Source organism: Rattus norvegicus, chromosome 17, assembly GCF_021556685.1.
Source record: "Rattus norvegicus strain SHRSP/BbbUtx chromosome 17, alternate assembly SHRSP_T2T, whole genome shotgun sequence".
NCBI lineage: Eukaryota > Metazoa > Chordata > Mammalia > Rodentia > Muridae > Rattus > Rattus norvegicus.
In genome coordinates this window covers 57,948,150-57,975,184 of record NC_141550.1, presented here as the reverse complement: position 1 = coordinate 57,975,184, position 27,035 = coordinate 57,948,150, and the positions used below count along the sequence as shown (strand labels likewise).

At 38.6% G+C, this 27,035-nt stretch overlaps 1 protein-coding gene across 11 annotated transcripts in view; it reads right to left on the bottom strand.

Annotated features, from left to right (window-relative positions):
• Arhgap12 (Rho GTPase activating protein 12) overlaps positions 1-27,035 on the bottom strand; it is a 113,522-nt gene that overhangs the window by 43,419 nt on the left and 43,068 nt on the right. Inside the window, exon 1 of one of the 11 annotated variants that reach the window (XM_087590697.1) lies at positions 3,025-3,048. Coding sequence (XP_087446823.1) covers positions 3,025-3,033 — 9 coding nt within the window. The 5' untranslated portion in view covers positions 3,034-3,048. 11 annotated transcript variants of the gene reach the window in all.

Sequence of the window (27,035 nt, the reverse complement as noted above, 5' to 3'; positions counted from 1 at the left end):
TTTAAAAAGCTTTTACAAAAAATAAATCTAGTTATAGAAAAAATCATTTCCTAACTTTATTGCACTGTTACTTAGCAAAGTCAAACTGAATTCCTAAGAACAAAGGCATGGTTAGTACTGTCTAATAGTATAGAAGCTTGAAAAGGCCATGTGTGATTGATTTAAAACAGCGTGCATGCACGCGTGCGCGCGCACACACACACACACACACACACACACACACACACACACACACACACACGAAAAAGAGAAAATAAAAATTGCACAGTCAATCCCATCTAAAACCTGGAAAGCATGAAGAAAAGCCAAGCATTACGAGTTTTCCCTGAGTAAGACTAGGTAGAACCTCTTCACATTTCAGCTCCTAGCTTTATTATCATGAGATTACCCAGAGTTCACTACTTAGGGGCCAGTCTAGGAATGACAGTACCAGCACCATCACGATTAACACAGTAACAAGAGTTTCCTGAGGGCAGTTGATGAGTTATCTGTCTCAGTCACCTAGGGTTGTTAAAATTCTTGGGCAGGATCACAGAATTATAAGCAGCGGTGGGAACAGTCAAGAATCTACATGTAAAATGTCCTGGCTAAATTCTCATATACATTGTTGTACAGAAGACTGATGAAAATCAGTGAAGTTAGTCCCCTTAGTCTTAAGGCAAATACTCATGCATAATTCTGCAATCTACATTCCAGCTGATTCTTCCTACGTAGGAATTTAAGCAAGAATTAACAGAGTACTTAGAACATATGAATCAAGGTAAAACTTGTTTTCTAACATTTGTAAGAAAAACCTTGTTTGTATATTGTCATCAACAAACAAAGGTGAATTTTTCATGCAAGGAAAAAAATCAACCTTTAAAAGGAGAACAAAAATCCAAAGTTAATTGTATAAGCTATATCTGTCATTAATTTAACAACTGAATTGGGACTAGTACTGCTGCACATGACCCAATTTTATATTTTAAAAAAGACTTGGCCTGTTCTACTTTATCCTCAAAGGATCTCCAGGAAGGAACTCTGGAAGCACATCTAAAGGAAGCTTTAAACTTAAACTGTGTCTGAAGTTTTATTTCAATACAAAAAGCACTGTACTTGTCTTCTTACCTTTGACGTTATCTTAAGAAATATACTACAATAAACTTCAGAGAACGGAAGAATGCAAGTTAGCTTAGAAGAAACACCTCCTTTATTAAACAACACATGTTATACAGCTTGATTCTTAAATCCCTACTTCACCAGAAATTCAGAAGTATACTATAAACCCCTATAGCCAATAATCATATTAATTTGGGGAGGGTGTTAATGACTAGGATCCCAAACTGAATTTAAATTGTTTTAACTCAATTTATGCAACCAAAAACATGAGGGTGGGGGGAAAGAGAGAGAATTGGAGCAAGCAAGAGCTCAAACATGGGGTAGGGTGTTGGAGGAGGGGGGGGGGGAATCCCAGCATAAAGGCAAGAGAAATTACTCCAAACTCCAGGCCAGCCTAGTCCTCATATAGAGTTTCATAATAGCTAGGATTACATAGTGAGACCCTATCTAAAAACAAAACAAAAAATTATGTATGTATATAATGTCTTTATAATTTAGTTGTTTAAACAAGTTCCTTTTCTATAATTGTTTATTATAACACTGGCCCGATTAATAGACAATAAAGAACAAAACAAGAAAATCTACTAAGCAGTCAATAGTAAAAATGTAGCTAAAATCTATCAACACTAACTCCAAAGCAAAGTTTTTCACTGAAGGCAACTATTAGAAAAATAGTATAGTAGATGTTTAACAATTCTGAAATAGACTTATAAATCCAAATACTATCTTAAAGCACAGCCTGAGGCTCCAAGCTATGCAAACCATACTATTATTCTTGATGTTTTGCTTTTTAACATTTAAGCACCAATAGCAAACAGGTCCCAAGGAGAAATTCTGAAGCCCAACTAATGCTCATTTCTAGAAATCCTGCAATACACTAATGAAGTCATTTACGTACTATTAACTCACAGAAACAGGTGCAAATTAATAACACTGTCCACATGCCACAAGAGAAACCAAAGTCGCAGGAAGCTGCTGTTGCAAGTCCTAGATGGTAGTGACCAAGATGCCATTGCCATGTTAGCTTTCAGTTAGGAAACTTATCCAGATAGATTAACTAAAAGGACTGAAAGAAAATACCCCTTTCAGATCAAGTGCTCTCACAAGCATCCTTTCCTCCAGCTTTGCTGCTCTGCAGCTTACTGTAAGGGTGCTTGATACACCATTCTCAGCCCACACTTCCTTTCTGCTTTTCCCTCCAGAACTTGATTATCTCTAAGGCAGTGTTTGCCTGGCTTATCCCTTCATCATCTAAGCCTAGCATCACACAGATAAACACTCAGCAAGTTCCTAGGCAAAAGATACTTTTACACAACTAAACTAGAAAGCTACAATGGAAATCAGAGTCTAATCAATTCCACCTTCCTATCTTTATAGTCTGCATAGGAAATCTTACCTGATGCCATTGCTTCAGCAAAACATCTTTCCAACATCTCTCTCTTCCTGAGCTATAGTTTCACTCTAAAGGGATATTGTGGGCTGAGACTCCACAAACTCACCCTCTCCCACTCCACTTGTCAGTTTAAATACAGAATTCTCTCTATCCAAGTCATTCTGTGACTCTTTAACAGTTTTACTGTTTTTCCATTACATTACTTCAATTCTTTCCACCTCTACCCAAAGTAACTACCTAGTCCAGGCCCCACCTCTTGATGAAACAACTACAACTACCTACAGTGAGGTCCACTGACCCATTTCTTTGTTTTGTCCAATCTTCTTAGTACCACTAGCTAATCTCTACAAATACGCTTATTACTCGTGTGCTTAACCTAAGTCCGAATCCCAGCACAGAAGTTGAGGCTCTTAAGCTCTCCCATCCCTTGCTGCCTCCACTCACTGCTATGCTGTTCTCTGCTCTATACCCCTTGCTACAGAATCCTATTAGCAAGCCCATGTTGCTTTTCTCCCACATCTTGAAATCTTTACCTCTGTCATGTCTCATTCCCAGCAAACCACACATAAAACTAGGAAACCAGAGATGTAGCTCAATGCAGAGTGCATGTCCCTCACTCCTTTCTGTTCACCTAACTGCATACGGCTGGAATGTATCCTGTCACTCAGGGCTTTTTGTATTAGTTCCAGGGGCTTTGGTTTCTATAACAGCATAAAATCCCTGGGGTTGGATACAACCAAATAGAGTTGGCTCGACTCTCTGAACTACTCTCTGACTCAAGAAGCAAAATTCACACAGATTTCTTGTGCATCTGAAACAGTACAAATAGAAATATACCAAGAGCCAGGTATGTAATCTTAAATTTTTTAGTAGCCACATTAAATAAGTAAAATAAGGTAGCTACTAATAATATGCTTAACTAACCTAAAATATCCAAAATATTATCATTTCTTTATATATTCAACCCAAAATATATTTAGTTTCTTTTAAACTTATGTTTTTAGAACCTAGTATATATTTATAGGACATTTCAAATTAGATCCAAGATTCATTATCACTTATATTTGTATTTCATAAAACTTACATCTGAAAATACAACATACTCAAATTAGTCAAAATTCTTAACTTTACAACAAATGAACTTAATATTAAGTAAAATTTAAAATTTAAGCTGGAGACCAGGAGATGGCTCACTGGGTAAACACTAGGCAGACCTGACTACCAGAGTTCAGATCCATGCTGAATAAGTTTGTCCACTGACCTGAGCATGTGTGCTGTAATGTATACACCCTCACACAACCTTACATACATAAGTAAGTAACAGACTTCTGTGAATCTTATTTTCTTCTTTACTGTTTTTAAAAATCCATAGAGTATTTCAAAAGGCGGAAAAACAAAGGAGATGGCTATAAGAAGCAAATATGTACTAATGAAATTTCATCACTGATATACTAAAAAAAAAAAAAAAAACCAGGCATGCTTGTCTTTGTTGGTCTGCAAAACACACGCAATTCTCCAACAGGACATTATGCAGCTGTAGCAAGACTTAGCTGCTATTTTATGCTGATGAAGTAGCAGACAATGATCTGGTCCCCTGCCATTCACAATTACAAATCTGCCTCCCAAGGGACTTGAATGGTAACTCTACCATCAGCATTCAGAGAATGCACAGAGATACTTTGTTCTAAAATTTCTGGAGATTAAAAGCTAATAATGGGGGCTAGAGGATGGTTCCGTGGTTTAGAGCACTCACTGCTCTTTCTAGAGGATCTGAGACTGGGCCCCAGAACCCACACCAGGTGGCTCACAACCACCTGTAACTCTGGCTCCAGGGGATCTAACACCCTCCTCTGTCCTCTCTAGGCACCTGTACACATGTTGCATTAACACACACACACACACACACACACACACACACACACACACACATATATACAAACACAAACATGAAACAAAAATAATATAAGTAAAAATTTTCAAAAGATTAACATTATTGTAAATTGGAAAACAAGGCCTCTTGTAACTAACTTGTTGAAACATACTAAATGTATAAGTCTAAGTTTAGAAGTTGGGGGTTCTGATAGACCCAGAATTATAAATTCCTAAATTAATCTAGTTTTATGTGTTTAAATGCCAGACATGCCATAATTCCACTCTTTTCTATGCACCCAGTATCTCTTGTTTTATGAGCATCTTCTGAAACAAAAACTGTTCCTTCTGAAACAAAAACTGTTCAATCGTAGAGCTTAAGAGGACAATTTTATAAAGTGTCACTTCAAGCTCAAATAAATGGCTTTCTAGAATAACACATGTACCAAATCATTAATGTTTGCTTAAGAACTCTATACCACAGCTACTGAGATAATCAATAGATTACACATGAATTAATAGTCTTAAGATTTCCTAAGGTTATATTGAAAACCTTCAATAATGGAGCCAGAAATTTGGTGTGTCATTCTAACCTGTACACACACACACACACACAAACACACACAGCAATGTAAGGGGTTCTCTCCTTTCCCCAGCTGTAGGAACACAGTGCATTAACAAGTATGCTCCACTCTGTAGTGAGTCAAGTCTGGCCAGAACTGCAACTTGTTTCCCAAGACCTTTAGTAACTTTTTAGGGTTGTTTGCAAGCTTCCTTTTTCATCAAAAACTGGCTCTCAAATCAGGTTTTTTGAGAAAGATTCCAAAAATACAAAAGACATTCATCTCATAAGTCAAATTAAAGATTTTCCCGTTCCAAGACAGGCACCATAAATGGCAAAACCTGTGCCACCGAGACTTAAATTCAGCTAAAATGTAGTTACTTCTTGTCCAGCACTGCCTTTGGGGCTGCTACTGCTTCTTGAAATGGAGAATACTGAAAAGGCATAAAACCACCTGGTTCTTTATAAAGGGTCTTCCTTTTCAAGGAAGAAAGTATCTGCTTCTCAGGTTTCTAGGTTCCTCAGTTTCACTCAATGACTGCACTAGGATGAAAATGATATGCACAGCAGAATACTGTATTTCTGAGAAAATTCTGAAACAAAAAATGTTCAATAATAGAGCTTAAGAAAAAGAATTTATAAACTGTCACTTCAAGCTCAGATAAATGGCTTTCTAGAACACCACATGTAGCAACTCATTAATAAATTTGCTTTAGGAATTCTATACTGTTCCATGTATGAGTGTCAAGTACTGGTAGACACCAACATCTACTGTTGTCAACATCTCGTTGTTGTAAAATATCAGCCCACGCCTGTTGGGATAGAGCACACCAAACCAACACAGTTCCACATAGAGAGATTTAATGGGAGTACAAGACAAAGGGAAGGGGTGAAAAAAAGAAAAGAAAGAGCGAAGAGAAGAAAGAGAGTCAGGGGGCGTGGGGGCGGCCCCAGAAGCTGTCTGCCTTTTATTTCTTTTATTTGGAATATGTGTTGCAAAATGAGCCAAAAGGTCACTTTGACTTTAATTATATCGACAAAAATTATAACAAGATCGCATTCCTTCCCATTTGACTTTTTAAAAAATTGCTAGTAATTTATCACACCTTACTAAAAAGACTTCTCATTGTCCTTTCCCAACACTCTAGCCCTATGTGAACACATCTTGAGTATTCATACTAGCCATCACATGAGCATCCAACAAGGTCCCTCAAAGTAAGCATTCAAACTAAAATCTTTTATTTGTTTGTCTATGTGTGTGCCCGTGTGCATCCTGGGGCCTGCAGAGGCCAAAAGAGGGCACTGGATCCCTCTGCAGTGGAGTTATGAGAGGTTATGAGCTGCACCCTAAGTCCTAAGTCAACAGTGCAGGTGGGTCCTGGAAATCGCACTGCAGTTTTTGCAAAAGGAGCACTCATTCTTAATCACTGAGTCACTTCCCAGCCCCATCAGCACTCAAAATAAATGAAGGAAAATCTGGCATGCTTAAAGAAGATATCTAAACAAAAACAATTAACAAAATTTAAAGACACAATTACATGACTGAAAAAAAATGATACACTAGCTGCCTAGAACATTCCCTTCTTTAAATTGTGAAATATAGATACAGAGGGCAAAATTAAGTTGGACAATACACAGAACTAAAGGGAAGTAATGCAGAAAGCAAGTGTAACTCCAGTTGAGATCTTAAATGACAAAAAAAAAAAAAAAAAAAAAAACCACAATTGATCAGATAGTCTTTTCACAGAACAGTTGACTTTCAGTTTGCCTTTCAGAATTCCACCGTGAAACCCCAAAGCTCCTTCCATAACACAATCAGGACACAGCAGCAGGTCTCCAAGGTGCCATCTACCTATGTGACAATTTGGTAGTTCTGTACTTGGGGATATTTTATTTTATGCTTTCTAAGGTGTGAAAGTTAGTTTACCCACTAAATAATCATACAGAACTTCCCTCTGTAGAATGTCCTCACAGCTCACTGTGCACCACTGAGCTGTTGTCTACTTTACTAAGGCATCATCTATTCACAACACAGTTTCTCTTAAAAAATAGCTACTCTTGGATCTGGAGGAGCCAGGTTCATTTCCCAGGTCCTATAGGCAGGCACATGTTACACACACATGCAGGTAAAACACTCATACATATAAAATACATTTCAAGAAAATATAATGTTATTTCCAAGCTTAATGTCCACAATTGTAAGCCTACTAGGAAGTAGGAACAGGAGGCTTACCATAAGGAAGAGGCCAGCTGGAGCTATAAAGTGCTAACCCTGTCTTATAAAAAATAAAAATACACAGCTTAATAAAAACCAAAAAATACACAGCTGGTGTTCAACAGATACTTATATAATGATTTTATGAATGAATTATTCAAATAATTTGAAATCAGCTTATGCTTTATTTTCCTCTTCCTTTCCAAATATAAAAATCATTAAAATATCTTAACGAATGTATAAAAAAAAAAAAACCTAACACTTCTCTTAAAGCCTTTGGTTCACATCATGTATTCAAACCTTTTGCTTCCTGCAAAACATGGTAGAACATACAGATAATCCCAGCTCTCAATAGACTGCATATTCCAAAAACAGAATACCTGTTTCACAAATGGATCCAAACTTTTCTGAAATCCAGGGAAGAAGGTGCAAATTCTATTTTCAACACTGCTTGTCATGTACATTATTAGAAAAATCCTTAAGACAATAGTCTCACAGTTCTTATCATCAAACGCCAAATCCTCAGTGTCCCCCACGAATACCATCAATCAGATACAAAACCATAATTACATTTCATATGCTCACTTTCAATGGGGAAAGAAAAAAGAAGGAGAAAGTTTATGGCAGATAAAAGAGGGAGCACAGCCAGAGGCAGGGACATCTGGGAGAGTCCAGAGTGAATATGACCCTGATAGTTTAGCTATTTTTTCTTCATTTTTAACTAAAAAAAAAAAAAAGTTAAAAAAATACCACAGAATATCTTAGTGTTGCCTCTATGGCTGAATCCCATTACAAAAAGTATATCTACATATAAAACAATATAGAAAACATTTATACAGCATATTTTGTCAACTGCACACTTTTTTAAGAGCTGCTATTGTTTAGTGCTAGTTATGTTTTGTCAAATGAATATCATTAGAGCCAGCTGGGAAGAACAGCCTCAACTGAGAAGTTGTCTCCAGCACCTTAGCCCAGCCCACTGTATGTGGTGCTACCCCTGGGCAGTGGTCTAGGGTGTATAAGAAAACAGGATGAGCAAGCCATAGGGAGCAAGCTCGTAAGCAGTACTTCCTGTCTATGGCCTTTCCTTTCCTTCAGTCCCTGCCCTGACTTCCTCCAGTGATGGACTGTTACCAGAAAGTGTACGATGAAGCAAACCGTGATTTTGGTCCTGGTGTTTATCACAGCAACAGGAAAGTTACTAGGAAACTGTACAGATACCAGTATTTACCCCCATTATACAGATGGGGAAAGTAGTTGAAAAGAGTTCAGCTACTTATTCAGGGGCAGACCACTGAAAAGTGACCTATCAGACTTGAAACTCAGGCCACCTGACTTCAGAATCTGTGTACTCCAACTTCCATATGCTATCCTGCTTGTAATGCTTCACTGAAGGATGAACAGTTTATTAAAGCTATAAACCTAATAAGAAAATCAACATTCAGTGCTTAGAAAAGGTTAATGGTTATAAGGTATAAAAACACAATTAAAAATTCTTCAGAAAATCATACAGGCTAGACTATAAAAAAGTTAAATATGTCAGCTAGGAAATCAAATAATCCTCCTGTCTAAATGTACATCGGGGGTAAAAAATAAGCAGTCTAGGTCTTTTGATACTACTAGTGGCATTTTTTTTTATGTTCACTCACTCCATTTATTCATTTACTCTCTCATTTGAAAAACATCCATCACAATCCTGCTTGAATTTAAGAATGAAGTAACAGCCTCAAGGTCTGTCCTTGAGAAACTTTGCAAGCAACCAAGAGCTCTTCCCAAACTTCACATGGCAAGTTTCCAAATGAGAGTTCATCATTCACATAAAATAAAAAGCCTAACAAAAGGTTCATCATTAAACACAATGTGACAAGTAATAGCACATTAAAAACTAACAAGCACGACCTGTGTAGAAGTATATGCCTGTAATCCCAGCCACTCAGGAAGCCGAGGCAATAGGATTATCACAAATTCCAGGCCAGCCTGGACAACTTTTAGCCAAGCTCCACTACAGAATAAAGTAAAAAGTAGAGCCAGGGGGGCAGGCTCTGGTAGTTTACTTGCCTGACATGGGTGAGGTCCTGGATTAATCTCTGGTACTATAAAAAGGAATGAACGAATGAATGAATTCTATCTTAGAAACTACACGTTTTAAAACTGCTTAGTAGTTAGGAAGCCTTTTTTAAAGATCTCAAAGAGCAATTCATAAAGCCTTTAATTTTCTGTTCAATGAATTTTTCCTTTAGCCAGATCAAAACCAAATAAACAGTTAATGTTATCAAACATGTACTCTGAGACTAATCTGCTTCCTTATCCTGTCAACTATCTCAAAATCCAGGTGTGTATTCCTCATGAGGAAGTTGCAGAAGCGTTCCAAAGTCCAGACTGTTAGTCACTACCTGCACTGCCCAGCAAAGAGAACTATCACAAGTGATTCATCACACTGTGCTGAGAACACTTGTCACCAGTGTGAAGGATGCAAAAACTCACAGACTTCTCTCTCCCTATAGTTAGAGAAATACTTCAGAGCCTTTAGAATACATTATTTCACATTAGCTCAGCTTGTCTTTTAGTAAAAGATTTGAGATTTTATTTCTTCTTTGTCAAATATGTCTGACATGGTATAGGTAATAAATATTTCAAATAATTAAGCAATAATCTCTGTGTGAGCACGAAAACCAAACAGGCCAGTTGATATCTCAAATATTCTCTCCTCTGCCCAGAAGCACATTCTCGCTTCACATATTTATCAAAACACACTTTTATCTTTGTCTGGAAAATATAGCTAACATGACTGTGTCGGTTCCAAAAGTTCTCATTTAACATGTTTCTAGTCTCTAGCTACCTTTGGCAAGCAAAATGAAAGACAATTATCACTACACAAGTGTGTTCTGCTGGCACCTTAACATGGAGCCATCCAACAAAGTGCCTGTATGAGGCACAAGTTAGTTCTTATTAAAAAGACAAATAATTTTCAAGATTAGTTTTCATGGTTCCTTAGTATCACAGAGAATACTTTTAAAAAAAATCACCGAGAAAATAAAATTAACTGCTAAGACAGACTCAACACTTTCTTTTAAAAAATGAGTTTCCAACACACTTCTGACACCATGCAAATCTGACCATCTCGCACAGTTGGGGACAGGAAGTCCTCCCACCATAAGAAGCTCCATGAGAGTTCTCCAGACTGGGAGGTGGCCGAGCTGAAGAGAATGGCCACATTGTGCAGACTGCCGCCTGGGAAGAAGACTAGACTAACCTCTGTAGGTACAGCTACACCCAAATGTCAGGCAGAGCCCACCTAACCTAATGCCAGCACTCAACCCATCAAGCAAAATGGTACTTCATAGTGTAACTTTTTCTCCAAAGTAACATTAAATATATGAACACATTACAAACAAACATACTAATATATATCTATAGGTAAGTGAGAGGAAGAGAGAGGGAGTGGAGAGAAAGGGAGGGAGATGAAAGAGAGGGAGATGAGAGGGGGGGAGACAGGAGGGAGAGGGAGAGGAGGCAGGCTTCAGTGGTTAAAAGTACTGGTGATTGCTAGTACCCACATGGTGGGTGTCTATTAACTCTAGTCCCAAGGAATCTGATGCCCTTTTCTAGCTTCTAAGGGCAATGTATTCAAACAGTATACAGGCATACATGCAGGCAAAAACACCCACATACACAAAATAATAAAGATGGTGGTGGTGGTGGTGGTGGTGGTGGTGGTGGTGGTGGTGGTGGTGGTGGTGGTGGTGGTGGTGATATTGTTTAAAACTAGCTTCCATGCACATTACTTTTGCCAATATAGGACAAAGTAGGCTAAAATTCATGAAAACTGTGTTCTTTAGGGGCAGAAACTCTAGCCAAGACAGAATTTTATCTACCATGCTCTAACCCTCCAGTTAATTTTGCTATAGAAAATAACACCAGGATGATTAACACTTTGGAAGTGTGTTCTGCTAGGAAACAGCCTAACATTGCCATCAGTAAGTGCTGAATAAAACAGATACCTAGGTAAGCCTGATGGGGCACACCTGAAATCCTAGCACTTGGAATCAGAAGACAGAGGATCAGAAGTCCACAGCTAGTCTGGGCTACATGAGACCCTGTCTCAAAAAAACAAACAAGACTTGAAAAGAAAACAGATATTGGATATCCTTGTTTTGTTAAAAGGAAATCAATTATACAAAAAGCTCTGTCTCCATCAAATTAACAGACCTGTTATGCTTGCCCATCTACAACAAGAACTACCACAAAAACTGCCCAGTGCTTGAAACCACAGAAAACAGAAAAAGACTCCCATGTACAGAGGCTGGCGGACTGAATTAGTGTGTTGGAAAGTCCAAACTGCAAAAGTGATCAGGTTCAGTCCAATTCCTCACAAATATCAGCATTCTTAACACTGAGAGAAAATAATCTTAAAATTCATAAAGAATGCACAAAATGTCTCAAAGCAGAAATCAAACATGGTGTTATCCTGAAACAGACAGACAAGAGAGGACCTGAAAGTAAATCCTGACATCACAACAAACAGGTCATTGCTAGAACATAGGATGGAAAAAGGGCAGTCTTCAAAATAACAGTACTGGCAACCATGGATTACCAGTCAACCAGTTCAGAAGGGTGGAACCACCATCTCTCATCAATTACAAAACCAATTTAAAATGTATTAGAGATATGCAGCACTTGAAACTGAGTCACTGCAGGAAGACACTGCAATTACTGGGCTCATAGTATGGGACTACACAAAACTAAAAACTGCACAGCAAAACAAGAATGAAAAGGTAATCTAGGAGTTAGAGATAAATACAATCCAGATACACTGTATGACATTCTCAAAAAATAAAAATTTATAAAAGTAGATGGGTTTACCAAAGAAGGCTAGATGACACTAATTACTAGACAAATGCAAATTAAAGCTGCAACAAGATATAAGCAAGCAGGTCCAACTGCTAGTTAGAGGACAGAGAATAAAGATGCTTACACTCTGTCGGAGGAATGCTGCTACGTGGTAACTCCTCACCCACATGACTCAGCAACATACCTATGTACTTACTAAAAAGAAATGAAATCAGAAAGTTGAAGAAACATCTTCATACTAATGTTTAATATCAGTCACAATAGCCAATATAATTAACCAGTGTCTAGTAATAGATAAAATGGATAAAGAGAATATGAAAAATGTGTGGTAAACTACAATTCAGCCTTAAAAAATACGGTGACTGCACATTTCATTCAATCATAAAGGAATCATAAAAGGAATATATAGCATTTGTACAACAATATGCAAGAGACTGCAGGACATTATGTTCATTGAAATAAGACACGCAAAAGAATAAATATTACTTGATCTCATTCAAATCTAGTTTTTTGTTGTTTGTTTTTTTAAGCTTTCTCAGGCCACTAAGATGGATTAACATGTAAATGCCCATGTTACCACTAAGATGGATCAACATGTAAATGCCCATGTTACCACTAAGATGGATCAACATGTAAATGCACATGTTACCACTAAGATGGATCAACATGTAAATGCACATGTTACCACTAAGATGGATCAACATGTAAATGCCCATGTTACCACTAAGATGGATCAACATGTAAATGCCCATGTTACCACTAAGATGGATCAACATGTAAATGCACATGTTACCACTAAGATGGATCAACATGTAAATGCACATGTTACCACTAAGATGGATCAACATGTAAATGCACATGTTACCACTAAGATGGATCAACATGTAAATGCACATGTTACCACTAAGATGGATCAACATGTAAATGCACATGTTACCACTAAGATGGATCAACATGTAAATGCACATGTTACCACTAAGATGGATCAACATGTAAATGCCCATGTTACCACTAAGATGGATCAACATGTAAATGCACATGTTACCAAGCCTCAGGAAAAAGCAGAAAGAGAAAAAAGACTCCTTCCTGTAAGTTGTCCTTTGACCTCCACACACAAACTATGGCATGCACACAAAACATACATACAAAAACTCATGCTCAAAAATAAATAAATAAATAAATAAATAAATAAATAAATAAATAAATAAATAAATAAATAAAATTTATCTGATAGAAGTTGCCAATAGAATAGTGTTTGTCAAAGGCTGGGGCCAGTAGAAACAAAAGGGAGGGAAAATTTACATAAATATTAAATCATAAAGAAAAGTTTGTGTCCCATTATGGGGTGACTGTACATAACAATACATCGTATACTTCAAGAGGATGGAAAAGAGGAAGGGAGGAGGGCTCCTGGGGGCTGGGAAGATGGCCCAGTGGGTAAAGGTACATGCTGCCAAGCCTGACAGCCTCAGTGTGGACCCACAATGGAAGAATAAAATGACTGACGTCCTAACATTGTCCTCAGACCTCCACACAAATACACACACAAAAATAAATTTGGAGGAAAAATACAACAAAGGATTGACAATGTTTTCACCACAAAGAATAAATATTTTAGCAGATATATTTACCTGATTCAAACATCATACAATTAACACTTGTATAAAACAATGACAACAACAACAACAACAACAACAACAACAACAACAACTCACAGGAGTCCCCATAGACATATAATTTTACATGTCTATTTTTTAAAAATTAAAAGAAATATTTATTTCCTTAAGACTTATATAATTAAGCCACTACCTAAATTTGCTTCAAATTTTAGTTCAATAAATAAATAAAAGGAAAGAAATGCACATGATGTGGACAAACTGAAAAACAGGTCTATCTGCTGTCTACCCTGTCCCCTGCTGCAAATGGAAGCTAGTAGAGGAGCCAATACACTAGGTAGTTTTTTTTCTTAAGCTTTCCAATTTCCAACATAGAAAATGCTGTCTTCCCTTTTTACCTTCCTCACCAAAGACACAAGTCGTCTACTTTTCCTTCCTAGTTCGTGTTTTCAAACATGAACTGAGCATTCTTATACTACACTTCCTTGTGGGAATGTAACATAGTATAGAAGTGGAGGCCAGAAAGGCCTGCAACTAACAGGAGGAACCCACCTGGAGCAAGAGTGAGGTCAAGCCCAAATTCTGGGGGGAGGAGAGAGCTGAACACCCAGAAGTATGGACCATCCTGAGACCACAGGACAGACTGCCACTTCTGCCCACCTTTGCCCACATCCCAGATATACCTCTCCTGGGCATATACCCAAAAGATGCTCCAATATACAACAGAGATTCATGCTCCACTATGTTCATAGCAGCCTTATTTATAATAGCCAGAAGCTGGAAAGAACCCAGATGCCCTTCAACAGAGGAATGGATACAGAAAATGTGGTACATCTACACGATGGAGTACTACTCAGGGATAAAAGCAATGACTTCATGAAATTCATAGACAAATGTATGGGACTAGAAAATATCCTGAGTTAGGTAACCCAATCACAGAAGAACACACATGGAATGGACTCACTGATAAGTGATTATTAGCCCAAAAGCTCGAATTATACAAGATGCAGTCCACAGACCACATGAAGCTCAAGAAGAAGGATGACCAAAATTCGGATGCTTCACTCCTTCTTAAAAGGGGGAACAAAATAATAGGAGAGGACATGGAGGCAAAGTTTAGAGCAGAGACTGAAGGAATGGCCATTCAGAGCCTGCCCCACATGTGGCCCATATACACACAGCCACTAAAACTAGATAAGATGGATGAAGCTTAGAAATGAATGCTGACAGGAACCAGATATAGATCTCTCCTGAGAGACACAACCAGAGCAAGTCAAATACAGAGGTGAACACTTGTAGCAAACCACTGAACTGAGAACGTGACCCACGTTGGATGAATTAGAGAAAGAATTGAAAGAGCTGAAGGGGCTTGCAACCCCATAAGAACAATGCCAACCAACCAGAGCTTCTAGGGACTAAACCACTACCCAAAGACTATACATGGACTGACCTATGGCCCCAACTGCATATGCAGCAGAGGATGGATGGCCTTGTTGGGCAGCAGTGGAAGGAGAGCCCTTGGTCCTGCCAAGATTGGATAAATGTCGGGTGGTGGGTAAAGATGGTGGTAAAGGAGGGTGGACTGGAGGGGGAAATCCTATGCAAGAGGGGAAAGGGATAGGGGGCTTATGGACAGGAAAACGGGAAAGGGAATAACATTTGAAATGTCAATAAAGAAATATAACCTAATTAATAAATTAATTAATTAATTAATAAGAGTGAAGTCAAGATGTGTCTAAACACCAAAACTTCATCTTGAGACCAACAGGAGTTAGGACTGCTCTTTCCCTGTTCTGGGTCTACACAACCTATGCTCATAGCCTATATGACCCATACCTTTATCACTTATGAAGTAGCCTGGTGGCCAAATTAGAGGTTTAACTTCCTTTCTCCATATGTCTCTCCTACATGTCGAGTAAGCACCTGGAATTCCTCTTTGTGCAAATGAAGCATTCTCAGCACCTCCGCACTAGACAATAATGTACACTCACCCTGAAAACCCCAACCCACTCCCCAAGGTTTATATAGTCCTTGTTACCCCCAATAAAACTGAAAACTGTCTCAGAGAGAGAAGGCTGTTTCTCCTGGCACTCCACACCAACTAAGGTCCTGCAGAACCACCTGCCCTGCTAGCCTTCATTCCTTGGAGTCCAACCTGGTACACAATGGTGCCTGGACACCCTGAGGGCAGCAGAAAACATTCATACAAGCTATACTTATAACAAGCTAGTTATAAGTAAAACAAGAAACCTCAGACTTAAATGTTATTACAGTTTGTAATACTACGTATGTATGGCTGAAAGACCATGTGTTCTACTAACCATTAAAGAATTCACATACCACTGTCTCTGTAACTCTCTAACTAGTTAAATTTTAAAGCATTTCACCAAAAATTATCAACATCTCTAAACCATTAATATTTACTCCAACCCTATTGAATAAGGAATTGAGTTCTGAGAGTAATAACTTCATAATGCTATAGTCAAATGTCAGGTCTGTCTAGTAAATATGATCTTTTTACCAAACAATTCTTTTGAACACAAACAAACGATTTTTTTGATGGTAGTTCTGGAGCTTGAACTTGGAGCCTCATGCATGTTAGATAAAGTGCTCTACCACAAAGCTACATCCCCAACAGCACCACAGAGAGCTTTTGTCTAATTATTAACTTTTCATACATTAGCGTGTTTTTAAATGATCCTCCTCTAAAAATGTAGTGACAATGGCCCTATTTACATTCACTGTTGTCTAGATTGTCACATCTGTTTCTATATTCCAACTGTTGCAGTATGTTATCTGTGCTGGAGTGTAAGAAATAATAGCCTCATATTCTCATATAAGTGAGAAAGAGAAAGGTATCTTATTTGCCATTCATAGAATTGTGAGCATTCTTGGAATCTAAAATCATAAAAATTAAGTATCTACCTAGTTGCATTAAAACCCCAGATTTGTCATTACACATCCACTAAACTACGCTTATCTTCAGAGTGCTGAAACTTCACTATCAAAAACAAAAGAACAGCCAGGCAGTGGTGGCTCCCACATTTAATCCCAGCACTAGGGAGGTAGAGCAGGTGATCTCTGTGAGTTTAAGGCCAGCCTGGTCTACAAAGTGAGTTCCAGTACAGCCAAGACTGTTACAGAGAAACCCTGTCTCAAAAGAAACAAACAGCTCTCTGCTCCCAAACCCCGTGGGAGAGAGACCTCACCGCCTGGTCAGGTGGGCACTCCCGAGTCTGCAGAGCGGAGGAGACCACCAACACTGCCCACCCCTGCCCACATCCCTGGCCCAAGAGGAAACTGTATAAGGCCTCTGGGTTCCCGTAGGGGAGGGCCCAGGAGCGGCAGGACCCCTGCGCCTGAGACACCACCGGAACCTGAAGGAAACAGACCAGATAAACAGTTCTCTGCACCCAAATCCCGTGGGAGGGAGAGCTAAACCTTCAGAGAGGCAGACACGCCTGGGAAACCAGAAGAGACTGCACTCTGCACACACATCTCGGACGCCAGAGGAAAACACCAAACGCCATCTGGAACCCTAGTGCACGGAAGCTCCCGGAAAGGGCGGCGCAGATCTTCCTGGTTGCTGCTGCCGCAGAGAGCTCGTGGGCAGCACCCCACGAGCAAACTTGAGCTTTGGGACCACAGGTAAGACCAACTTTTCTGCTGCAAGTGACCTGCCTGGTGAACTCAAGACACACGCCCACAGGAACAGCTGAAGACCTGTAGAGAGGAAAAACTACACGCCCAAAAGCAGAACACTCTGTCCCCATAACTGGCTGAAAGGTCTACAGCACAGGCTTATAGGACAGTCTAGCCACTGTCAGAAAGAGCAGAACAAAGTAACACCAGAGATAATCTGATGGCGAGAGGCAAGCGCAGGAACCCAAGCAACAGAAACCAAGACTACATGGCATCATCGGAGCCCAATTCTCCCACCAAAATAAACATGGAATATCCAAACACACCAGAAAAGCAAGATCTAGTTTCAAAATCATATTTGATCATGATGCTGGAGGACTTCAAGAAAGACGTGAAGAACTCCCTTAGAGAACAAGTAGAAGCCTACAGAGAGGAATCGCAAAAATGCCTGAAAGAATTCCAGGAAAACATAAATAAACAAGTAGAAACCCATAGAGAGGAGTCACAAAAATCCCTGAAAGAATTCCAGGAAAACACAATCAAACAGTTGAAGGAATTAAAAATGGAAATAGAAGCAATCAAGAAAGAACACATGGAAACAACCCTGGATATAGAAAATCAAAAGAAGAGACAAGGAGCTGTAGATACAAGCTTCACCAACAGAATACAAGAGATGGAAGAGAGAATCTCGGGAGCAGAAGATCCCATAGAAATCATTGACTCAACTGTCAAAGATAATGTAAAGCAGAAAAAGCTACTGGTCCAAAACATACAGGAAATCCAGGACTCAATGAGAAGATCAAACCTAAGGATAATAGGTATAGAAGAGAGTGAAGACTCCCAGCTCAAAGGACCAGTAAATATCTTCAACAAAATCATAGAAGAAAACTTCCCTAACCTAAAAAAAGAGATACCCATAGGCATACAAGAAGCCTACAGAACTCCAAATAGATTGGACCAGAAAAGAAACACCTCCCGTCACATAATAGTCCAAACACCAAATGCACAAAATAAAGAAAGAATATTAAAAGCAGCAAGGGAAAAAGGTCAAGTAACATATAAAGGCAGACCTATCAGAATCACACCAGACTTTTCGCCAGAAACTATGAAGGCCAGAAGATCCTGGACAGATGTCATACAGACCCTAAGAGAACACAAATGCCAGCCCAGGTTACTGTATCCTGCAAAACTCTCAATTAACATAGATGGAGAAACCAAGATATTCCATGACAAAACCAAATTTACACAATATCTTTCTACAAATCCAGCACTACAAAGGATAATAAAGGGTAAAGCCCAACATAAGGAGGCAAGCTATACCCTAGAAGAAGCAAGAAACTAATCGTCTTGGCAACAAAACAAAGAGAAGAAAAGCACACAAACATAACCTCACATCCAAATATGAATATAAAGGGAAACAATAATCACTATTCCTTAATATCTCTCAACATCAATGGCCTCAACTCCCCAATAAAAAGACATAGATTAACAAACTGGATACGCAACGAGGACCCTGCATTCTGCTGCCTACAGGAAACACACCTCAGAGACAAAGACAGACACTACCTCAGAGTGAAAGGCTGGAAAACAACTTTCCAAGCAAATGGTCAGAAGAAGCAAGCTGGAGTAGCCATTCTAATATCAAATAAAATCAATTTTCAATTAAAAGTCATCAAAAAAGATAAGGAAGGACACTTCATATTCATCAAAGGAAAAATCCACCAAGATGAACTCTCAATCCTAAATATCTATGCCCCAAATACAAGGGCACCTACATACGTAAAAGAAACCTTACTACAGTACAAGTACAGACACAGACTTTAAGGTCTTCCATTTTTCCTCCACTGTTCTACAGGAAGTATCTCAGATGGATACTGTGGCTATCCCAAAATATACACCTGGCTTTCAAAATTGCCATCTTCCAGTCATTGCTTAACCTAGGGCTGGAAGCTTACAGCTCTCTAAGGTTTTAACAACCAAACACTGTCTGTTTTTAAGCCAATGTCATGGGGTTCTTATTTCTATGGCTCTGTAATACAGCTTGAGATTAGAGATGGAAATATTTCCAGAAATTCTTTTTGTACAGGATTGTTTTAGCTATCCTGAATTTTTTGTTTTTCCATATGATGGTGAAAATTGTTCTTTCAAGATCTGTAAAGAACTGTGTTTGATTTTGATGGGAATAGTGTTAAATCTGTAAGATGGCCATTTTTACTGTGCTAATCCTACCAACCCATAAATGAGACTTCTTTCCAAAAAAAAAAAAAAAGTGAACTTTAAGGCACACAAACATTGAGACTATGAGAGAGGGAAGCTATGGTGGCGTCATCTCAAATGTATTGTCTTGAAATTTTCTGTCATTTGATAGTAGAAATGTCCACTGGACAGCCGGAAATAGGTTAAGAGAGAGATCCCTAATAAGATCAATATCTGGTCACACCTAAGTCTGTGCTTTATAAGGAGAAAGTGGTGCGAATGAGTGACTCTCAGAACAGCTCTGAAGACATCTCCTGGCTAATGGTCTGCTGAGGTCAAGGGTGAGACACCAAGGCCACACTAGCATTGAGACCAGTAGTGCCACCAGAAGACACTAACATTGAAGAGGCCACATGGCTGAGAGAGTATCAAGGCAGCGTAATAAATGATAGTTAAACTCTCAAACTGAAAAAAAAAAAAAAACAACAACAACAAAGAAAGCAAAACAAAAAACAAAAATCACACTTTTTTTCATCAGAAAAGCTTTACAAATATAACAGCAAATACACATTTTTAACATTCTATTTTCGGACTGGAGACAGCTCAGCAGTTAAGAGTGCTTGGGTTCTCCTTCAGAGAACCCAAGTTCCATTTGGAGTTCAAAAGTGCCTGTAACTCCAAGGGATCTGAGGTCTTTGACCATCACAGGTACATGCACAAATGACACATACACAGAATCTTTTAAAATGTTTTCTACTTTCTTCTAGGCATGGGGTTGTACACCTTTAATCCCAGCATTTGAGAGGCAGAGGAAGGCAGATCACTGTGAATTTGAGGTTAGCCTAATCAACTTCTAGTCCGTCTCAAAAAATAAAATGAAATTCTATTTTTCCACTCAAAAGCTTGAATTTTTTAATTTTAACAAAAGTGAGCAGTTTTCTATGAAGTTTGTGTTTTATTTTTGAGAAAATGTCAAATGTGCTGTTATGATAACCAGATTGTCAGTCATTCTATTAGTTAGAACTGGCATTCTTTGAATAAAGTGGCTGGCTCAGCTCATGATGAAAGCTGACAAGAGTGTCAATGTTGTAAAGGTCTCGACTTCTGAACTGGGAATAGAAAGCTGTGTTCAATGTAAAAACAAACCAAAGTATCCCTCCTTCAGAGCAGACACTCAAGATGCTCAGTGTCTGCTTTAGAACCATGCTGCCCTGCTTTGTCTGATTTCCAGCTCTTTTTAATTGGTTTGTTTATTTGTTTGATTTGGAGACTTATTGGAGGGAAGGGGGAGACAGGCCTAGTACTCAGTATGTAGCCCATGCCTCTGACAGCAATGATCCTGCTGCAATTTCTCAAGTTCTGGGATTACAAATTTGCACCACCACCACATCCAGCTTCCAACAACTTCAAGTCACTGAACTCTGCTATTATATGAGACAAGAAAAAAAGAATTGACAACTGGTATTTGGCCACAGTTGACAAGGTTTCAAAAGTCAAGTGCCCATATGGCCTTCCTGCCAGAGACCTCAATGGCTCTGACTCAGAAGTCAGTTCCTAAACAACAGGTTACACATTACTTTTCAACACTCAAACTTGAAGTGTTGGGTGCACCGTGGTGCTTAAGTGATCTAAGTGATCATTCAAGTTCCCCAGCTGTCTGGCTTGAACTGCAGATTGCAGAAGGTATTCTATGCATCCATCAGCCACCTAGATAAGAAGGCAGGTGGACAACATTGAACACTGGATATAACATTTTGGATGACTCTTATGATCAGACATTGACAGCTTCACTATCAATCCCTACTCTTTAATTCCACATGCATGTTTGCATGAGAGATTTCTCAAACTCTAGCTGACACTATGACTTTAACAACTTTTAAATAGAGTAACTTAGACTTGTAAATTTTAAGCAATGACTATTCTAATCTATCAAAATATGAAGGAAATTTATGTCATCATTTTAAAAGTTATCTAAGAATGCTAAGAGATAACATATTGACTCTATAGTCTGAATGTTAGAAGTAGCTCGTCCCATAGCAAATAACTGTGCTATTATGAACATGTATCATTTTTGCACAGCTATCGTTCCCATACTCCTTCCTCTAATTATCTGTCCTCTCCCCAAACTGACACAGTTCTGACGGCACTTTTAATCATACTACCCTGCAGACCTCATACCCACTTGAGTGTTCCTCTAGTCTACCAAAGTAACACAGCACATAATCAACCAGGATAGGAAGTGTCTGCAAAGGACTCTACATGTGAACTTTAGTCATTTCTTGAGTACCTAACTGTGGTGGTAAAAACCTAAGGGTGTGTGCAATAGCTATACTCTGTTTTTCAGGCAGTTTCTTGAGAAACATACCCATCAAGAAGGTATGTATGCATAAGTGATACATACACAACAGGGAAGGAGATTTCTTTTAGGGAATTGGTTCACCATGACCAAAAGTTTAGCAGATCCAAAATCTGCAAGACTGCTAACAGGATGAGATCCAGGGAAGATCTGTCATTTGAGTATAGGGTAATCACAGAATTCCTTCTTGCCCAGATCAGCCTTTGTCCTGCCCAAGCATTCAAAACTGGATGATATCCAAACTAAAGAGGTCAATATGGTTTACTCAAAATCTAGATTTACAGGCTATTCTCATAAAGGGACATCTTCACAGAAACATCTAGAATAATGGACCAAAATATCTAGGCAGAGTAGACCAGCAGAGTCAGCACATAAAGCTTATTCTCTGTCAACTTTACACAAACCATAATAGGGTGTTTTGTATGTATATGTATCTGCATGTTTGTGTATGTGGGTACGTGTAGGCACACATGTCTGCCAATATGTGGAGGCCAGGAAACAACTCAGTTGTTTCTCAGGTCTATCACTGTGTGTTGCTGTATTTTAGAAAAAGTCTTTCACTGGCCTGGTGCTGGCCAGCTGGCCTCTAGACTCTGCGTCCACTCCCTAGTGCTGAGGTTACAGATGGACCACACGACTCAGGTCCTTGTGCTCACTACACAACCTTTACCAATGGAGCCACTTCCTCAGCCCTAGGGGTTGGGTTTTCATTTGTTTGTTTTTTTAATTGAGTGTTGTTTTTACTGTACAATATTTTCTAGAATATTGATTATCAAAACGACAAAATCTTTGACATCAAGAAATTTATAACTTTAAGACTCAGACATGCACAAATTCATTCAAAGAGATTATTTTATTCTTCTTACTTTATATCACTTAAAACTCTTGTATCTTCGAAACCGCCAAGGAGAACTGGAGTAAGCTTGGGAACTTTGCTTCCTGCTTACACCCTCCCCTGGCCTTTACAGAAGTTGGGTGTCAATGGCCATCCTGGCACAGAGTAAGTATAATGTGGGGAGAGACCTAGAAAGTGCAGGCAATATTACTTTGTATGCCTGGAACCTCTCCCGTACTCTGCAAACATACTATCTACAACTTCTTTGGAGGAATTCTTTCTCAAATTCTAGCTATGCAGTTTGGATCAGCTTCAATCACGCCCCAGGATGTTAAGTCAAACCCCTGGCCATTAAAAACAGTACAAGCATTGTCTTAAGTCAAGCCAAGCCAGACTCCTCCAAGCTTTGCTCAATTAGAACTAAAGAAAGAAAACCAGATGGTTGAACAGAAAAACTAAGGGGATACCTGGTAATTGCCATTAAGTCATGGGGACAAAATCTATTTGGAAGATTGGCGATATCATGGATAGACAACAATGGCTCGGAGCCTGGAGACCACTCACAGTATACAGTTCCCTGCTACAATCCTCCTATTGCTAAGTGAATAAACACATTCTGTAGTTCACTTTCAGAAACCAGGAAGTTCTTATCTAAGCTACTCATGGATGAGTTTCTAGTACTGAGTAAGCATTCTTTTTTTTTTTTTTTTTTTTTTTTGGTTCTTTTTTTCAGAGCTGGGGACCGAACCCAGGGCCTTGTGCTTCCTAGGTAAGCGCTCTACCACTGAGCTAAATCCCCAGCCCCCTGAGTAAGCATTCTTAATACGCAAATATGAAAAAAGGATATGGAGGAGCAAACAAATATAAAAAAAAATAAACTATATTTAGAAATATTAAGGAAAGGGGGCAAGTAGAATTTAGAAGAAAGATAAAGTCCAGACCAGTCTGTCTCAACAAAGAGATAATGAACTGGGAATAGTGAATGCCTGCAATCCCGGCACTTGAGGCAAAGGATCACAGGCCCAAAGTCAACAAGGATTATCCTTTCTCCAAAAAAAAAAAAAAAAAAGGAAAGGGGCAGAGGAGAAATTTTGAAGACAGATAAAAACGGGACCACTGACACAATGTGAAGAGGTGGAAGAGAACATAGGACTTTCTTGTGGACTGTGAGCTAACAAAACCTTAGCGGTGAACGAACACACACACACACACACACACACACAGAGAGAGAGAGAGAGAGAGAGAGAGAGAGAGAACACGAACCCACAGCTTTGTGGTAGATTCTAAAAGAGGTTACAAGCAAGTGAGGAAGAAGCCTTAGGAGAAGAGCTAACTCCAAAAGGAAGTTTTTTGCTCCAGGGGCTGGCTGTAGTGTTTGTGTTCTAGTGCCCACAGATTCTTAGGGCAAGACTCCAGTTATCACCAAGTGTTCTTCCTGAGGCAGAGGTGTTGCCAGAAGAACAAGATCACTCCTCCAGCTGAGTCAGCTTCTCCTTCCATGTTGATTCAATTGTAATGTTCACGCCTGTCTTATTCTACTCCCAAACTTTCTTCTACCTACTCATCTAAGCCTCAATTTTCTTCAAGTTTTGCTATTTTTTTTACTCTGTAATTACTTTGTCCAGATCACTTAATCTGGGTCTCTGGATACCTTGAAACTACAATAACATAGTATAAATGTAAAAAAGGAGTACACAATTTTCATGATGTTTTGAGTATTCTGATGTTCAGGATTTTTATTTTTTCCAAATAAAAATCTAAGAATTACTCTTCTTTCCTGTTTTAATTAAGTAGGAAGACTTGACGAGAAGATGGCACAGTAGGAAGCAAAATCACAAGATGATGTCGCCAGGATACTATTCAGGATACTATTTAAATATGGTTTGCTTAATCTCACTTAAGTTGGTTTATAAACCAAAATCAGTCAAATGAACAACAAAAAAAGCATTCTTGACTTTGTTAATCTGAAATTTTACTAAAGTACTACCCAAGTAAGATTCAGTGTGAATAGAAGCAGTTCTTTCCTGCAGAGAAGTCACCAATATCCTTCTGAGTTTATTACAGGTCTTTTCTTCTATCTCACTCTCCTCCCCATTAATCTTTTCTATGAACAAAACAAGGGGTAGTAAAGACAATGAAATAGAATTAAAATGTCAATTACATTAATTCACAGGAGCAGTTAGAGAATAATGGAAAAATTAATGAGGAAAATACTAAAAACAGCTTTTTGGTTATTCCTGATCCAGACTGCACATTAATACTTTTACTTTTATACAGACAGGCAGGTAAGGATCCCCAGGACCCATACAGTGGAAGGAGAGAACCAATTTCCTCCAAGTTGTCCTCTGCCCTCCATATGTGCCACAGCACATGATTATTCATCCTAGTCCCCCCCACAACACACACAATACACAAAACACACACACAACACACACACACATTTTTTAAACAAAAAATAAATTTGAAGCCAGTTCTAGTTTCCACTTTTCCAGTTTTACTTTCTAAAGATACAAGTTACATGCTTAGCTATATCAAACTAATTATTACTACTTTTTAAAGAGCCATGTGCAGTAAACAAGATTTAATACATTCTAGGCAAGGGGTCAACACTGTAGCTGCCCTGCAAGCCACTGAAGAGTGCAACATCTGTTGGCCTGGATTCTACCATCATCTTTTTTTTTGACGGATTTTACCTCAGTTTCTCTATGAAAAGTACATAATGCAGCAGAATTTACTAACCATAATTAAGGGTATAATGTGAAGCTCACTTTTGTACTCAACTACTACCTTTTAAAACATTAGGAGAGATTCATAAATATTTTAAAATCCAGTGATCCCCTAAAATTATAGAAAAACAGTACAATGACACCTTTACACTCACTTGTGTTGTCATTACCATCTCGAACATCATAGTGTGTACACACTGCTAAGTAGTAAACAGAAATAACATTATGCCATGTGGTCCCTCCTGTGCCAGACTCACAGGTAATTTTACACACACACCAGAGCCTGTTTAGACCTAGTCTCAACTTGAGTTTCATTTCTACAAGTGAACAACTTGAAGCTTTGAGATGAAATGGTTTGTCTAAAGTCATATGTCAGAACAGTAGGACATTCAAAGCCTACATCTACTATATCCAAATTCAAACACCATTCTGTCTCAAAAGAAAGAAAATTGAATAGTAGTTACACTTGTGCTCAAGAGACAACTACACTCTACAACAGGCTGCTTCCTAAGTATGACAATTAGAACTTAAACAGCATAATTTAACAACAATAACAACAACAAAAATCACCTTATCAATAAATACCAGGTTTAGGTCTTCAAACAAATTCACCAAATAAGCAGAGATTGCTACAGGGGTGCTGCAAAGTCGTGCTGTAGTAGCCCTCTTCCTAAAGCGAAGACTCCTAACTTGGGGCCAGCTCTAAACAATAAAAGCATCACTAAGTGGGCAGTTTGTATAAGGTCAGACAGGTATCAAGCTGCATCTCACTAAGCTTTGGGAAAGCTAAGGGCCTCCACTGACCCCAGGAGCCTACTAGGGAGGACCTAAGAAAAAGATCAGCAGAGAATAAGGATTGGGATGAAAGGTAACAATCCGCTGTTGTTGCAAAAGCCTAATGTACACCCAGTTTTGGATTAACACCATCTAGAGCAGAGAAGGTCTGAATCTTCCCAATGCTGCGACCCTTTAATACAGTTCTTCAAGTTGTGGTGACCCCCAATAAAATTATTTTCACTGTTACTTTATAACTGTAACTTTGTAACTGTTCGGGATCATAATGTGAATACCTGTGTTTTCCGATAGACTTAGGCCACCCCTGTGAAAAGGCCATTCAGACACAGACACACACACACACACACACACACACACACACACACACACACACACACACACACACACACACACCTTGAAAGACGTCATGATCCAATGACCGAGAAAGGCTGATACAGGGAACGTAGATTTAAGAAAATCTCTTTAAAGCATTGAAACAAAAGGATTTTAACATTAATTTTTAAAAATGCAACTAAGCTTAAAAAATCACATTCTTCATTCATTTTAAACTAAAAATCTACCTTGTATAATAGTTTTACAGACTTCTGGAGTGAAACATTTTTTAAACAATCTCATTCTTAGATTTATATTATTTCAGTCTTCTTCCTAATGTGACTTTGTCAGTCATTATTTCTCCTGGCATTTTGTCAGCCTCCTGATGAAGTCTACTTTAATACTTAAGACTGGAAACACTGATTAAACAATTCAAGTATTAGTGAGAGTGTGGGGTGAGGGGCATGAGGACTAAAATATAAAATTTTTCCACTATTTTCAGGGTTGTATTATTTTCTTGTTTTGTTTGTTTTGAGACAAGTTCTTCTATATAGTGCTCTGGCTGAACT